At 38.0% G+C, this 17,716-nt stretch overlaps 1 protein-coding gene across 1 annotated transcript; it reads left to right on the forward strand.

Moving 5' to 3' along the window:
• Positions 1-734: 734 nt before the first annotated feature.
• Positions 735-12,159, forward strand: LOC114416745 (amino acid transporter AVT6A-like). Its single transcript, XM_028381732.1, has 4 exons — positions 735-1,530; positions 2,597-2,800; positions 10,470-10,935; positions 11,517-12,159. The coding sequence occupies exons 1-4, from the start codon at positions 927-929 to the stop codon at positions 11,653-11,655; spliced, it is 1,413 nt and encodes a 470-aa protein (XP_028237533.1). The 5' UTR covers positions 735-926; the 3' UTR covers positions 11,656-12,159.
• The last annotated feature ends 5,557 nt before the right edge of the window (positions 12,160-17,716 follow it).

Raw genomic sequence — 17,716 nt, forward strand, 5'->3', positions numbered from 1 at the left:
AATGATGCATGAACACCACCAAATTAGTTAAACACTTAAAGAAATATATAATATAATATAATATGTGATCGAAAACTGGAATTTTTTAGAAAGAAAAAAATTAGAAATAAAGAATATTAATAAAATATCTATAATGTTGAAGTGTCACCATGGCTAAAATAAAAATTTTGTTCTTCATTTTTTTAAATTCACAATTTTAATCCTTTATTTTTAAAATTATTCAACTTTTAAAAATTTCAAAAGTCTAGGTAGCCTAAGGCGAATTTTAAATATTAATTTATGGAGTTCGTTAATGTTAATTGACACGTGTCTATTTATTAATTACATGACAGTTATTTTTTTAAAATTGTTTAATTATTGATAAACCTAATTAATTAAAAATTAAAATATACACAATCATTAATCGAAATTAGTCAGACATTAAAATTATATTTTTTTAAAATGAGAAACCATGTTCCAATTAAAAAATAAAAAAATTAAAATCATAAAACTTTTAGATGAAAATGTTAAAATGTCTTAAATAAAATTTACGAATTTAAGAAAATAGGATGACAAGAAATTGAATTTTAATTTTTTTTTAAGTACAAAATCTAATTACTTTTTCTTCCCCAACCAAATAAGAGAAGTTATTTATTGTTTTTCTCCCCTTTCCTTTCTTTCTTTCTTTTTTTTTTTTTTTTTTTACTTTCATTCATTCATAACAAAGAAGGAAAGATAATAATACACAGTAGTGCGGAGGAGCGTCGAGAAAGAAAAGTGATTTCACCGTGTGTTTTTGGCGTTACCCTGCACTGTAGACACGCTTGGCTTGGCTGGCATTCGTGTTTGTATTTCACAATCACATTTCCCATTCATAAAATTATTATATACTCTGATTCTGATGTGGGTGTGGTGGGACTTGTGAGAGAGAGAGAGAGAGAAAGAAAATGATTGATAGCAATAACAATGTCAACATGAGCCACCACAATCCTAATTTCACAGGAACAAAGGAAGTTGTTGTTGAAGACGAGGAATCACCATTGTTGGCGTTGCCACTGCTAAGAAACAGAGAGGAAGATGAACAAGGGTCAGGGTCAAAGGCATCGGTTACTGGTTCTGTGTTCAATCTCTCAACAACCATCATCGGCGCCGGAATCATGGCCTTACCTGCAGCCATCAAAGTCGTCGGCGTCGGCGTCGGTGTCGTCGCCATCGTTTTCCTCGCCTTCCTAACACACACCTCTCTGGAGATTCTCCTCAGATTCACCAGAGTTGCCAAGGCTTCCACCTACGCCAACCTCATGGGTGATGCCTTTGGGAGTTCTGGGACATTGCTGTTTCACCTCTCTGTACTTATCAACAACTTTGGGATACTTGTTGTCTACGTTATCATAATTGGCGATGTCTTGTCCGGAACATCATCGAGTGGTGTTCATCATTTTGGGGTACTTGAAGGGTGGTTTGGTCAGTGCTGGTGGACTGCACGTACTTTTGTTCTTCTTCTCACAACCCTCTTCGTGTTTGCTCCATTGGGGTTCTTTAAGAGGATAGGTACCTACACTACACTTACACTGCACTACTATGTTATGGCTTCAAACATGTTACATATTTTAGAGCATCTCCAATGCTTCATGAGTTGCTTAAAATTAAGCACTCTGCTTAACAAATTTTTTCCATGGAGCGAATGATCTGACAGTGAGTTGCTTAATTCGTTCTTACTAATTAAAGAACCATTTTTCAATTACAAAATTTAATGTGGCCCACGTTACGCACTCACTCTAGCAACTTTAGCATTGAAGTAAATTTTTGTGTAAAGTTTTTAAATCTATGTGACATTGTAGAGCTTACAAATTTTAGATAAACAACTCATTTAAACAATCATGCATTGCAAATGTTCTTAGGACATTTGGTAATTGCTATGGAGTAATAATGATTATGGTACCACTGTGAATTCTTCATCCACCATCCACCCATCACACGTGGTTAACCCTATCACATGTGTACATTTATTTTTTTGATTCTGTGCCAGAGACCACGGGTGTTTTCCAACTCACTGGGTTAGAGACTAATCTCGCTTGCGATGTGTGACTCTCCCTGACGTAAGAAAATTTTGCACATAGGTTCTCTTGTTAATTAGAGGGTTCCCACACATGTGAACACAGCAGGGTCTTACACCACTGCGCCAACCAATTTGGGTTACCACTTGTGTAAATATGTTTAATTTTCTCTTACAAGTGATTAGGAGTAAATGAATATAATTATACACAGTTATCAATATGTACTTGTGGCACGGTTAAATAAGCCGCACAAGTGACTTTTAGTATCATGAGGTTATTAAAATGTTTAATGTTGGTAACTTTTCATCATAAATGGTTAAGAGAAAATGAATTTGATTATATATAATTATTAATCTGTACATGTGGCACTAATGAATAAATATGTATGCCTCACAAGTGATTTATCACGAGGTTATTGAAATGTCTAATGGGGTTAACTGTGCCATTAAAGTGGTTAACCTTGTCGAGTGGATGCTGGGAGGATATTTTATTTTCAGTGGGATGTTGATGATTTTCCTTTGGTATGTGGACAAGTTTAATTTTTATTTTTGTGACTGCAGATTCATTGAGACATACTTCTGCCTTAGCTGTGGCTCTGGCTATTGTGTTTCTACTCATAACTGCTGGAATTACATTCGTCAAATTGTTAAATGGCAGTATAGCTAGTCCGAGGTTGCTTCCTAATATTACTGATGTTACATCCATATGGAATCTCTTTACAGCAGTTCCAGTTCTTGTGACAGCTTTTGTTTGTCACTACAATGGTAAACTACCCGATTGTATTCTGCAATTTTAGCATTTGCCTCATGCTTTAATTCTGTGTTTCTTGCTTGAGAATATGTTCAAACTGGCACATTTCACTCTCTAATGTTTCAGATAATAATTTTATTTTACATTTTAAAATCCTGATTTAAGAAGTCCCCCCACTTCCATAAAAGTAGAGAGATGTGCTAATAACTCAAATGCTGTTACCTTATGTGTACAATACTTTCTGTAATAGAAGTACATATTTCCTGTCAAGTCAATATAGCAAATTTTTTTCATGAATATGCGATCTATCTGAGTCCTAGAAGCATATCTCAAAACAACACATTCTGCTTATTGTCTGGACTCTTGACTTGGTGCAATATGTTTCTCTTGCTTTGGAGGAAAGTGGATACGATTAAAAGGTGACAAATGAAAATAACACCAATTTAACCCATATTTTTCCATGTAGAGAAAACAAAGATACAATTCACTCAAAAATGATACTGGCAATGCAAGTTCCATTGACACTTATGCTTTGAATAGTTACAAACTTACAATTGCAGATGCAAATCTTCCTTTATTAACAGGGTTTCTATTTATTCTGCATGATCCCATGTGCATTATGCATATGCATTATGCATATTGGAATAATGAAATTTCTTTAATATTGGAATATAGTTTTCGTACTTTGGCACTTTGTTAATACTTGTCACCGACATATAAATTTTTTGTGCTATTGGTTAAATCCGATTTTTGGGTCTAAGTCCGATGATGGGGCTGAACAGGGCCTGAATCAATTGTTGTGTCTAGGCCTAAAGAAACTCATGATCTGGAAGGTTTATAGCATAAGGCAGAAATGTGGGCCATAGGGAGAGAGGGAGTTAATTACTTAGTTATGATGTTGGCATGCCAAGTTTGTTACACCTAGTTAAGAGTTTAAAGTTGGGGAGAGAGTGGAATGAGAGTCAAGGTGGTGTGTTTTCAAGTTTGTAGACAGGGAAATCTTCTCCTGAGGAAGCTAGTGGCTGTTGTGAGTCTTCCTGTTGTAAGAGCTTTATGATGGTACCAGCCCAATCTCTTGTTTTATTACTCTTGTAGTACAAATGCACAACTAGGGATTGGAGCCTACCCTCCCTAACTAACCACCGTGACTACTCCTGCCTAAGTAATTCCAGGCAGTCCAATTCTATTTATAGCTGACGGCTAACTAACTAACTAACTGCCTTTAACTGACTTGAACGGTTACAAGACTGACTAACTAACTGCCTTTAACTGACTTGAACAGTTACAAGGCTAACTACAAACAGTTACAAAGCTAACTACTAACTGTAACTGATCTTAGTCAGCTACCTAATCTTGGTTCTGGCTGCTCTGGCTGCTGCTCTGACTTCCTCTTATACTTGCCATGTGTCCTTCCTTCATACACTTGCTTAATCGGTAACCTAACAATACTCCCCCCCAAGAGAGCCACCTTGTCCTCAAGGTGAAATGCAGGAAATTGCTACTTCATAACATCAACCGATTCCCATGTAGCTTCAAAGTCAGGCAAATCTTTCCATTCGATGAGCACTTCAGCTGTGCCTGCAGGGTGGTTTCTGACAGCCTTGACAGCTAGAGGCTCTACCCTTAGCCCCAACTCATCAGTCAGCATTGGAGGCAAGGGTTGGGGTTTCATTGCAAGAGCCACAACTTTCTTTAATAGAGACACGTGAAAGACTGGATGAACTTTACTCTCGGGTGGTAAGTTGAGCTAGTAAGCTACTTTACCAATGACCTTAGAAATCAGATATGGTCCATAAAATCGAGGGCTTAATTTCTCATTCAACTTCTTAGCCAAAGATTTCAAACGATACAGTTGTAATTTCAGGTAAACCCAATCATCCACAGCCAAGTTAACATCCCTACGATGCTTATTGGCATATGCTCGCATCTAATCCTGAGCCTTAAGCAAATTAGTTCGTAGTTGGTCCAACAAAGAGTCCTTATCTTGTGTCAGCCTGTTGACCTCCTCTATTGTCGAAGGAACAGTTGTGCCTTTAAGAAATTGAGGTTGGTCTCTGCCATAGAGAACCCTGAAAGGAGTGAGCTTAGAGGAACTACTATAGTTAAGAGTTAAACCAAAATTCTGCCCAGCTTAAGCAGGAAGGCCAATGCTTTGGTTTTTCTCCTGTAACACACCTTAAGTATGTTTCCACTCTTCTATTGACCACCTCAGTCTGGCCTTCTGTTTAAGGGTGATATGCTGAACTAAATTTCAATTTAGTTCTAGCAGATTTTGAATAGTTCCCTCCAAAATTGACTCAGAAAAATCTTGTCCCGATCTGAAATGATGGTGTTTGGAAACCCATGTAATTTCACAGCCTCCTTGACAAATAGATCAGCTATGTCCTTTGCAGTGAAGGGGTGAGTAATGGGGATAAAATGAGCATACTTAGTCAATCTATCTTATTGAGAGCCCTATAATCCACACAAAATCTCCATCCTCCATCTTTCTTTTTCACTGATATAATAGGGCTTGCATAAGGACTGATACCGGGCCTAATAATCCCTGAATTCAGCATGTCATCCACTAGCTTCTCAATTTCATTTTTCTGGTAATCAGGGTACCTGTAAGGTCTTATGTTGGGGATTTCAGCTCCATTTTTTAACTCAATGCTATGGTCTTGTCTCCTTGAAGGAGGGAGACCACTAGGGTCTTGAAAGAACGGCAGTACCAGGGGTACTGATGATGAAAATATACAAAGCAGCTATGCTGCCAGCCTCCCAAAAACACAACTAAACCCATCACAAGGCCCCACCAAAAGACAAAAACAACCCAGATTAAGCAAAGGCCTCCATAAGGTTGGAAGACCAATGATTAAAAGGGATATTAAAATCTTTATCTCTAGCTTTAGACCAGGACCAAGCTAGGAATAAGGCATCATCCATCACTTTGGAAGATACAAAAGGAATGCCCTGAAAAATCAGTAAGTTCCTATGCTTCCAAATAGCAAAAGTTAAGGCAATCCACCACCCACACCATCTAGAATGGTTTCTCCCTACAACAAAACCATCGCAAAATAGACTGAAATGACTTGCTGGAGAAGAAGGGAGGGCTCCAATAGCCTGGATTCACCTCAAGGATTCCCACCACAGGCCAATAGTCTGATTGCATTGGAAAAAAAGATGGCCTGCCTCCTCCTGCTCAATATGACAAAGAGGGCAGACAGACTCCTGCAGGTCCAAATTTCTTCTGTGGAGATTAGCTCTAGTAGGGAGCCTATCCTTAATAAGCCTCCAAGTGAAAATGGCAGCCTTTGGGGGGATTTTTAATTTCCAAATAAGCTGAAAGTTCCTCCCATCTGAAGCAGATCTATTTTGATTTGACAGAAGCCTATAAGCTGACCTGATAGAATACATCCCACTAGGATCAGCTTTCCACAATAAGTTATCTTTCAAATGACACTGAATAGGATAAGCACTGATCTCTTCCATAAAAGCCACAGCTACTCCCTCCTCATACTCGAATAGGTGTCTCCTCTACTTCAGATCCCAATTCCAATTATTCTGGTAGAAGCTTCCCATGGTTGAAATAAGATCATTCTGCTGCTTACTAATGATAAAGAGCTGAGAATATTTCTGTTGCAAGTTGCAATCCTCCCCCAGCCAATTATCTTTCCAAAATCTAATTTTATCCCCACAACCTGCCTTCCAAGCCATATTTTGATGTATAATCTTGAAGTCATTGTGCTGATATATCTTCCTAAGATCCCTCCACCAATGAGAATCCCAACAATGAACTCTGCCATTCTGCAAGGCTGACCATCCCCCATATTTGGAATTTAGAACCCTGTGGTGGGAATTCTTCACTTGGGTTAAGGAAGACACAGTTCTCCATAATAGCCCTATGGCTAACTTTCTTCAGCTCTCAACTACAACTGGAGGAAAGGATATTACTAGAAGAAGGAAGATTTGGTGGTCGGCTACTACAAAGTCAATTTGGCAATTCAGAAATGACTTGGTGTTTCATAATCAGGCATTTGACATTCATAAGTTGGTAGATAACTCTATTTTCCTCACTTGGACCTGGCTTAAGGGGTGGGAAAAGAATTTTTGTGTTCCTTTTCATCACTGGTCCTCAGCAATGCCCTTAGCTTTTGTTTAAGTTTGTTTTGTAGGGAGGGGTATGTGGGTTTCCCCATGAGGGGATCATCTATTTTGTATCTTTTCAGGAGCCTTTTTCTCCTGTGTTTCATGTAGTACCCCTGGTACTCTTACATATCAATATATAATTATTCTTGGCGGTTCAAAAAAAAAAAAAAGGCTGACCATCCCCCATATTTGGAATTTAGAACCCTGACCCAGAACTGATTCTGTTTAGAATATAAATTTTCTAAAGATCCCCAAAGATCCCAAACTGGCTTTTAGCATAATTAATTTTCAGACCAAAAGCCATCTCAAAGCCTCTAAGCATTGCCTTCAAAACAAGAACATTCTCCCAAGAAGCTTGACCAATAAAGACAGTATCATCAGCATATTGGAGGATATTAATAGGCTCTTTTTGTTTTCCAACCAAGTAGCTTCGATAAAGATTTTTCAGAATGGCCTCTCTCATCAATCCAGTGAGACCTTCACCCACTATATTAAAGAGCAAAGGGGCTAGAGGGTCCCCTTGTCTCAGACCTCGAGTAGGGGCAAATTCTTTAGTAGGGCTACCATTTACTAAAATGGAAATGGTTGCTGATTGGAGACAGGCAGCAATCCATTGTCTCCATTTAGTACAGAAGCCTAATCTAGACAGCATATAATCCAAGAAAGACCAAGATACGGAGTCATAGGCCTTTTCAAAATCCACTTTGAAGACCATGACTGGCTGCTTTCTCTTCAGAGCTTCCTCCACCACCTCATTAAGGATCAGAATTCCATGAAGGATATGTCTATCCTTTATGAAGGCTGATTGCCTTTCATCGACAATACCAGAAATGAAACTCCTCAGCCTGTTTGTCAAGAGCTTGGCTATGACTTTGTACATATACCCAATGAGAGAAATAGGCCTGTAATCATTTAAAGATTGAGGATGATTTGTTTTAGGAAGAAGGGCGATGAAGGAAGCATTGCTGCCTCTAGGGAAACTTCCATGAAAGTGGAATTCATCCACAAATCTCCTGAATTCAGGTTTCAAAACCTTCCAAAAAGCCTTAATAAAATTGAAATTAAAACCATCGGGTCCCGGACATTTATCTCCACCACAACTCCAAACAGCGTCTTTAATCTCTTGGTCAGAAAAAGGGGCAGTGAGCCTCTCTCTTTGATTCTGATCAATAGAATGGAAGAAGACCCCATCTAGGGTGGTTCTGAACACCTTGTCTTCAGTAAATCTATGAAGAAAGAAATTAAGAACTTCATCCTTGACTAGGTTAGGCTGTTGAAAGATCTCATTATATTCCTCAAGAATACCTTCCATCCATGCAGGTATCAGGCTTGCTTCCGGTACAGCTTGTAGACCTCGACAGCACAACAGGAATCCCTCTCCTTCATTCTGTAGGACCTTGACAATGGATCTCAGCAAAGCAGCAGATCTGGCCATTGCCGGTTCTCCCTTTAATGTGAATGACCCCTCAGTTGTAGGTATCTTCAGAGTTAACTCTCTGAAATTTGCCCTTATCTCGCCTAGAGATGCCAACTATTCCATCCCTAATACCACATCCACTCCCGTCATTTCAAAGACAAATAAGTCTTGCTGGATTTCCATGCCTTGGATCTGCAATTTAAAATTCTTGCAGACTCCTTCACACCTGATTTTTCGTCCATCCCCTACTTCCACAGTATACGGTTTAGTAGGTGTGATTGGTATTTGCTGTTGTTTCACTACTGCAGCAGAAATGAAATTATGAGAGGCCCCACAGTCTACCAATATAATGACTCTGTTTTTGGCAATATTGACCCAAAGTCTAATGGATTTTTTTGAAGTCAATCCTAACATGCTATATAGGGACAGCTGAATACTCTGCAGTTGTTTCTCATTTCTTGCCCCTTCTTCTTTTTCGTCTTCTCCATCTTGTCCTTCTCCCAAAATAAGGTCTTGGAATTGGTTATTGGGGCATATATGACCAAGGCCAAATTTCCCATCACAACGGTAACAAAGTCCTTTTTCTACCCTCTCCTGGAACTCCGCATTTGAAAGCCTACTAAAAGGCCTACCTCTGTATGCCCCAGTGGACTTCACACTATTTGATTCCGAGCTCGAATTCGTCTCTCTTGTTTTTGCCGTGGTGCCTTTGTTTCCTAGATCCCATGTTACAGTTCTTGAGGAACTATAACTTCTAATTGGACCACCTCTGTTTCCTCCAACATTACCTTTTTCCATTAGTGAATTTTTCTCATCTATCCGTTGTGCATAGTCCATCAATTCAGGGAGGGTGTTTACTGGATGCAACTTCAGCTCTGCCCTCACCACCTCTTTCAGTCCATTTAGAAATATGCCTTTCAAATACTCAGGTTCTGTTCCTCTCAATGGACCTGCATACAATTCGAACTTCTCCCAATATTCTTCTACTGTTCCTTCGTGTTTCAGATTGAGTAGTAACTCATAGGGGCTTTGGTTCATCGAAGGCTGAAACCGCTGGATCACAACATTCTTGAAATCTGTCCAATTAGGGTTTTTCGTGCAAAATTCCCACCACTGGTACCAGGTTAGTGCCTTTCCTTCCATTGCGACCATGGCTGCCTGGATTTGATCTTCTTCCTCTACACCTTTAATCTCGAAATAGTGTTCCACCTTATTTGTCCAACCAAATGCATCTCCTCCATCAAAAATTGGAATCTCAAGTTTCTGCCACGTTACCTCTCCATCGCGATTTTGCCGTTCTGCATGGTCGCGATTGCCGCTTCCCTTATCGGTGCTCGACAAGATCCGCACCGCCGCCATTAGCTCTGCCATTTGTGCCTTCAGCTCCGCTTGTTCGATGCATTCCTCTTCAAACAATCGTTTCAAACTTGCGATGTCCTCACGTATGTTGATCATGCCTTCAAACCCTCGTTCCAGAAATTCCACACCACACATGCATCCATGTTTCCTCGAGTGGAAACCATGAATAGCTTCACGTCTCAGGATCGAAATTTTGCTCTGATACCAGTGATGGTACCAGCCCAATCTCTTGTTATATTACTCTTGTAGTACAAATGCACAACTAGGGATTGGAGCCTAGCCTCCCTAACCAACCACTGTGATTACTCCTGCCTAAGTAATTCCAGGCAGTCCAACTCTATTTATAGCTGATGGCTAACTAACTAACTAACTGCCTTTAAGTGACTTGAACGGTTACAAGGCTAACTAACTAACTGCCTTTAACTGACTTGAACAGTTACAAGGCTAACTACTAACAGTTACAAAGCTAACTACTACTGTAACTGATCTTAGTCAGCTACCTTAATCCTGGTTCTGGCTGCTGCTCTGACTTCCTCTTATACTTGCCATGTGTCCTTCCTTCATACACTTGCTTAATCGGTAACCTAACACTTTACTGCTTATTTGCTTGAATAATTCGTACACCATCCACTTTATTTCTGGTGTTCTATCAGCTATCACAATTTTTTTATGCTTTCTGTTATGCTCAGATACTTGATATAACAAACTAAAAGATTGAGCAGTGTTAAGTACTGGTAGAATATTTTTCAGCAAAGTTCTGTCCTGTCCTGTGCATGCAGTGCATACAATAGACAATGAGTTAGGAGACCCTTCCCTGATGCAACCAGTTATACGTGCATCGCTGGTCCTGTGTTCTAGCATTTACATTCTTACAGCATTATTTGGATTTCTCCTATTTGGTGAGTCAACACTTGATGATGTGCTGGCCAACTTTGATACTGATCTGGGCATCCCTTATAGCAGTCTACTCAATGACATTGTTCGTATCAGCTATGCCCTCCACCTCATGCTTGTTTTTCCAGTTATCTTCTTCTCACTGCGCTTCAATTTGGACGATCTTATCTTTCCTTCAGCTAGGCCCTTGGATTTGGATAAGTGTAGGTTTGTCTTGATCACCACTGGACTCATTGCTTTAATCTATGTGGCTGCAAATTTTGTACCTAGCATCTGGGATGCATTTCAATTCACAGGAGCAACTGCCACCGTTTGCCTTGGGTTTATTTTCCCTGCTGCAATTGCTCTTAGGTGGGTTTTCTTACTTATCTAAATGTAGTGATCACATCATGTTTCATTATTGTTAATTTGATCTAGTTCATTTTATTAAAGTGCTTGTGGTGAATCTTTATAACTAATCAATTAGTTGTTGTTTAGGGACTTTAAGCTCACAAAGCTTTTAGGATAAAGCTGAATGGCATTCATGTAAATATAATTGGCTGAGAATTCTTGGGATAAAAGGCTCTTTTATATTCTATCAACATAAATCCAACTCTTTCTTATGCTGAGAACTTTGCATTAAGGCCACTGGACTGCTATGATTTAGAACTTTTACTCTTTAGGATGACCTAAATTATAGAGATGGACTTGTTTTAGTACAAGGCTGAATAGTATATAGTAGCATGCCAGTGGTTGAGCTCAATTATGCAATCCTGAAATCAACATTGTAGAGTTGCCATCTCCTGTACTTTTGTTAATGCGTTCTGGAATGCTAGAAGTTGCCATGAATGTAATCTTTCAGTGATAAACAACAATTACTATTTAAAATTTGTTTTAACTTTAAAGCTAAATAGAGCTATTTTCCTTACTGGTCTATATTTCTGGCATTTCAGGGATCCCCATGGCATTGCAACAAAGAAGGACAAGATTTTATCCATTGTCATGATTTTTCTGGCTGTGTTCTCAAACGTTGTGGCTATATACAGTAATGCTGATGCCATGTTCAGAAAACATGTGGATCCTCACCAATGAGTTTTGTGTTGCCTACATTAGCATTCATTGAGAGATCTGTGCTCCCAGTTCATTAAACTAATATTCATGTTCTTGGCCTCGAAACCAGCAATGGCTTTGATGATAGTTCAATAGATCAAATTGTACGAGTTAATATTTTTTGTGAAGTTGATTTCAAAAACTACTGGACTTTTTCAAGGGTCACATTGCAAAAGGTTTTGAAAGTACAAGTGAAAGTGGAAGACTTTGATCAAATTTACATGTGGAAGACTGTCTGAAATATGGGTATTCATATAGTACATTTAATATTCGATATTTCTCAAAGCACTTATAGAGTGGTGCCCTGAGAGTGCCAATCAGGTTTGGTTTCTGATTCGTCTGTTTTCATGTTATCCTTGAATAATTATTTTTTGTAATAGTATACCTACAATGAAAGTAGGTTTAGTTAAGGGGAATAAATATCATATAAACAATAATTATACCTTCCGTGATTGAATGAACACTGTTTTTAAATTTGTGAAGTCATATATGTGGAAGCCCACTTTCTTTCATGACAAACCCAAGTTAGATAATCCATTTATTTGCATCCTCTATAAAGAGAAGATTTGGAAGACAATTGGAGTTCTAACCATGGGACTTCCCTTAAGCCCCAGGATCCTCAAGTCTGGCTTTCCCAGGGTCGTAATGTTTCTGAATCCAACAAATTTAGATTTCTTTAGGCAAAAACTAAGTGTGCAAATTTTAGACATTAATTTGCAACAAGCAATGGTAAGCATAACACAGGCATAATAAAGATCTATTAGTCTAATATGTTGTTAGTATCATTACAATGTTTATAGAAATGCAAACAACCGAATAAGGCTATTAGATCTATTGTGAATTTTCAAATACTAGGAAGAATTAAAAGCTTTACATCTATAATCCCTCCAAGTACATAGCAAAGTTATTAACCGATGAGGGTGAAGATACACACATACAACTAAGCTAGAGAGAATTAAATGCATATGTGATTCTGAATGACAACTTTGGAGGAGTAGAATCAGGTGCATCTGACGACGTGAGACACAATGTTTTGAATGTTAGTTGTTAATATTTTTAGTTTTTTTTTTCTTTGTCGGCAAATGTTAGTATGAGACACAAGGTTGATTCTGAACTTCAGGTATCTTGCACAGTGATTGCCAGCAGTGCAGAGGTAGAATATATATACTGTCTCATTCCCTTTGCTTGTTCCCAATGGGTGATTTACAGTAAAAATGCAGGTCTATGCATTACGGATGAAAAGTGTGGAACTGTGTCCAACTTTAAACGTTGAAGAGATGTAACTAGTAAACTCAAAGCAATTTCATGAATTCCTCTAGATTCAAAGCATTACTTTAAAAGACGAACGATCTTATTCTTAAAAATAAAGTTCATCGATCACACATATCACGTTAATTGTGACAATGACATGAGAAACATTTTTGCTATCTTTACTCAACTTTTCCTTGGTCATTTTCATCTATCTTTATAATTTTCTTTCCAATGTTAGCTCCATTGAAAAGTTCAATGAAAGAAGAATGGATACTCTCCACACCGGATGATATGTCTTCAATCACCTCCAGTGTTGTTAAATGGCGGCCATGGCGGCGCCATGGCGGATTTTTGAAAAAACGCTACCGAATAGCGGTGGCGTGGCGGGTTTGGGATGGTGGTCGTGGCGGTTATGGCGGAGTGGCGGAAAATGGCGTCCCTCCCGCACCCCACACGCGCACCCAGCCGCGACACCCGCAGCCGCACGCGCACGCAGCCGCGACGACCTCCGGCAGCGACGCACCGGCACAAACGGCGGCGACGAGCTCCGACAGCGACGCATCTGTCACAAACGGCGGCCTGCAGCGAGGAGTTCTCGCGGAGAAGACGAAGCTGCTGTCGCGAAGAAGAAGAAGGCGTCGCGAGGAAGAAGAAGGCGTAGGTTTTAGTTTTATTTTTGCTGTTTGACACCCCCTATTTTCTGTCTGCAGCTTTTTTTTTTTCCTTTTGCTATTTGACACCCCTTTTTACTTTTAACAGTCCCATTTTTTTTTTCGTATTTGACACCACAATTTTTTTTTTCTGTTCAGTCCTCTTTTAAATGGCTGAGTTTATTTGAACTCTTTAATGAGTTTATTTGGTGTTGGTACTTGATTATTGTATGAACTCATGAAACTTTTTTAGTTTATTTGAATGCAATCCTTTGTTTTTTTCAATTTCAATGAGTTTATATATATGTTTTTTTTTTTTGGTCCGCCATGACATCCGCCATTTTCCGCTACGCCATCCGCCATATTTTTATGGCGGATTTTTTACTTTCCGCCATGAACCGCCATCCGTCATTAACAACATTGATCACCTCTAATTTCCCTGGACCAAGGTAATATAATGTTTTGGCAAAAAAGTCTGCAAAAACATTCATAAAATTTGCTACTAAAAATCCTCTGATGGTGATTCTCTTGTACACAACGTCCAACGTGTTCGGTGAAGATCTCTTTCCGGCATCAATATACTCAGATATTACCCCACAAATAGTCACTCTTCCAAATGCTTTCATATTAACAATTTCTGCCTCCAGCATCTCACCCCCCAACATCGTCAAAATATATGTCAATTCCATCAGGAAAATACCTGCAATATAAAATAAAATACACCAAATGTAAACAATTTTTAAAGTACTAGTTTTGAACTTCTCTATATATATATAGAAAGAGGTTATGTTCCTTGCTCACAATAATGAGTCCTTAGAAGTCTTCTTTAAATTTTGTAAAAGATTCAAAATGAAAAAGGAGTATGCATTACTTTAATTAGAAGTGAAAATGGTGGAGTTTGAAAATGATAGCTTTCATTTATTCTATGAAGAGATGAAATTCTTCATAACTTTTCTATTGCTCGAACACCTCAACAAAATGATGTTGAGAGAAAGAATAGATTATTGCAAGAAATGAATAGAACCATGCTCAATGACAACTTTACACCTAAAAACTTCTGGACTGAAACAGTGAATACTGCTTGTTATTAATAGAACATAATTTATATAAGACTCATTCTAAAAAGAATTCCTTATGAACTGTGGAAAGGATGAAAGCCCAACATTTCATATTTTCATCCTTTTGGATGCTAGTGTTTCATTCTTAACATTAAAGACAACTTGGGAAAGTTTGACTCTAAGTGTGGTATTGGAACATTACTTGGGTACTTTGAAACATCCAAGGCATACAAAGTTTACAACCCTAAAACCTTATTTATAGAAGAAGCTATTCATGTAAGATTTAATGACACAAAGCCTAATACAAAAATGTCTAAGCTTGATGAATCTTTTGCAAATGTAAGACTGGTCGAAGACATTGGACCACTGATAGAACCATCTAAAGGAACAGACACGTCCAATCAAGTAATAGGAAAACCTCAAGAAGAAAGAGAACCAAATGGACAAATTCTGAGGAAGAACCATCCAAAAAGTTAGATCATTGGAGATCCCTCAACCAAAGTCTAGACAAGAGGATTTCTCAGACAACAAGGTTACATAATTTTCATTTCAAAAGTGAAACCCAAGCATATTAATGATGCAATGGAAGATGAGAACTAGGTAAAAACCATTCAAGAGGAACTTGAACAATTCCAGAAAACTAATTGAGATACCTCAACCAAAGTCCAAACAAGAGGATTTCTTAGACAACAAGGTTACACAACTTTCATTTCAGAAGTGGAACCCAAACATATTAATGATGCAATGAAAGATCAGAATTGGGTAAAAGCAATGCAAAAGGAACTTGAACAATTATAGAGAAATGATGTTTGGAAGCTTGTAGAACTACCTCAAGGAAAGAAAGCAGTGGGTGTTCAGAAACAAGCTGGACGAGGCAGGTAAGGTTTTGAGAAATAAGGCAAGACTGGTTGCAAATGGTTACTCACAATAGGAAGGCATAGATTATATAGAAACCTGTACTTCTTGTGACACCCTCTACTCCACACATATATGTACTAATAATAAAAAGAATAAAAATACAGAATTAATTAATAGTTTTAAAAAACATTTAAATAAAAATATTTCAAAAGGGTAAAAGGATCACATTCGCTTTAATATTGCCAAATAAAACTTATAAAAATACATATTCGACTCAGAGCGAGGCCGTCAAAGTTTACAAAAGAAATTTTGTTAAATGAGTGAGGTAAAATAAAATAACATCATGCAATTAAAATAAAAACTCTTCCCCAATGTCACATCCTAACAGAGCATTGTGTCCCAACGTCCTCTAGCACAATGTTCTTTAAAGTCATCCACCTAGTCATTTGCTCCCATGAACACAAGATTTGAGATCATCACGTGATCCAAACACAAATAGCACACAAGGAGTGAGTTATCACATTTCTAAAAAATAATACAAATAAACAAAGACGTAATCCAAATAAATTGTAGAAGTATTTATAACATAACTCAACTTAATACAACTCACGTCACTTCACCACTTTATCATTTAAAATTCATTTTTCAATCACCAGTCACATTACACATGAATCACACACTTGGGTCAAGATGTAATAACACTCATCAATTTCATAATAAATAATTAGCAAGCATTATGCAACAATTATATTAAGACTCAAGCCTATATGCAATGTGGTACCATGTCAGTGAAAAACCACCTTGGAGCGCTTAGGAGTACATAACAAGACACATCACACAATGGGTATGTCAGGTCACTCTCACTAAGCAAAATCATAAGGTGACTAGTCAGGGTCACTCTGTTTTGTGAGAATGCTCCAATCATATGGGACCAACATAGGCTTAAAGGAGTACTCAAACCGAGTGTCTTTACCCCCAAGGCCTAGACTTCGAAGAATCCGTTAGGGCCTCACCTTCCTGATTCGGGTCCAACCCCTAAAACAATTTTTTGCACGCAGACACTATTCATGAATTATACAATACCCACGACTTCATACTCGTGTTTCAAACACGTTTAACACATTGCGCTACAATTTAACACTAGTTCCTAACTAGGAATCCTACATCTTTCCTTTAACACTGCGCATAAACACTTTTCTCAAGATAAACACCAGTCGGGTTATTGTATAATTCACAACTCACAACACAAGTATTGTCACATCAAGTGTTAACCACTCATTCACAATCAAATTTCATATCCATAATTTTAACATCTCACAATATCACAATTCGCCATCACATGTTTACATGTATCTCGCAAAATTAACACATGTTCAACTTTGCACTTATACTCAATCTCAATAACAATGTTATAATCTCAAAGTAACATGTTATTTCACAATTCATCACATATTCAATTTATCACTTATACACAATTTCAACCACAATTTCATGATTCCAATATAATTATTTATTATGCTAATTTTATCCAAAACACAAACAAATTATACAAAAATGTTTCTCACAACACAAGGAGTAAAATCCCTTAAACAATTTCACATAATTATACAAAAAGAATTATAATACAATAAACATCCCAAAATAAACCTCAATTTGATCCCCTAAGGATTCCTACACTTGTTCATTCTAACCTCAATTGCGATAAACTCATCCCTTATCTCTAAGCGAGCTCATGTGCGTAGTCCGACAATGATAGCGGTGTCTCTAGTAGTTCTCTAAGATGCCTCAAAATTTTCCTTTGTTTGCTCTGTTAGGGTTTCCAAGCGTTAGAGAGAAGGATAAGAGATTGTAGCCTCCATTTTACTCCCAAAGTGCAAGGGACATTTCTCTCTTTGTGGACATTATTTCGAAAATCCGAACGGTGGAGATGTGTGAAAATGGATTCCAAAGGTGATGCAATCCTACCCTCTAAGGGTATTGAATAGAAGACTCCAAGAGGATTGGGCTAGAGCTGCTAAAGAAGGCCCTAGGGTTCTCAAGAACCTTAGGGTAAATTTTTGAGCCCATGGGCCAAGGTTGGATCCATTCTTCTTTGTAAATATTAGAATAGGTTTTTCTTTCTTTTGGGCCTTGTATTTTGGCCATTCTAGTAGTATAGGGTTTTAGCCTTGTATTTCAGGGCATTTTGAGTAGTCTTTGTAGTAGGGACTTTTTTTGTATTTTCAT

This window comes from Glycine soja, chromosome 6 (genome assembly GCF_004193775.1).
Source record: "Glycine soja cultivar W05 chromosome 6, ASM419377v2, whole genome shotgun sequence".
In the NCBI taxonomy this organism is placed as follows: domain Eukaryota; kingdom Viridiplantae; phylum Streptophyta; class Magnoliopsida; order Fabales; family Fabaceae; genus Glycine; species Glycine soja.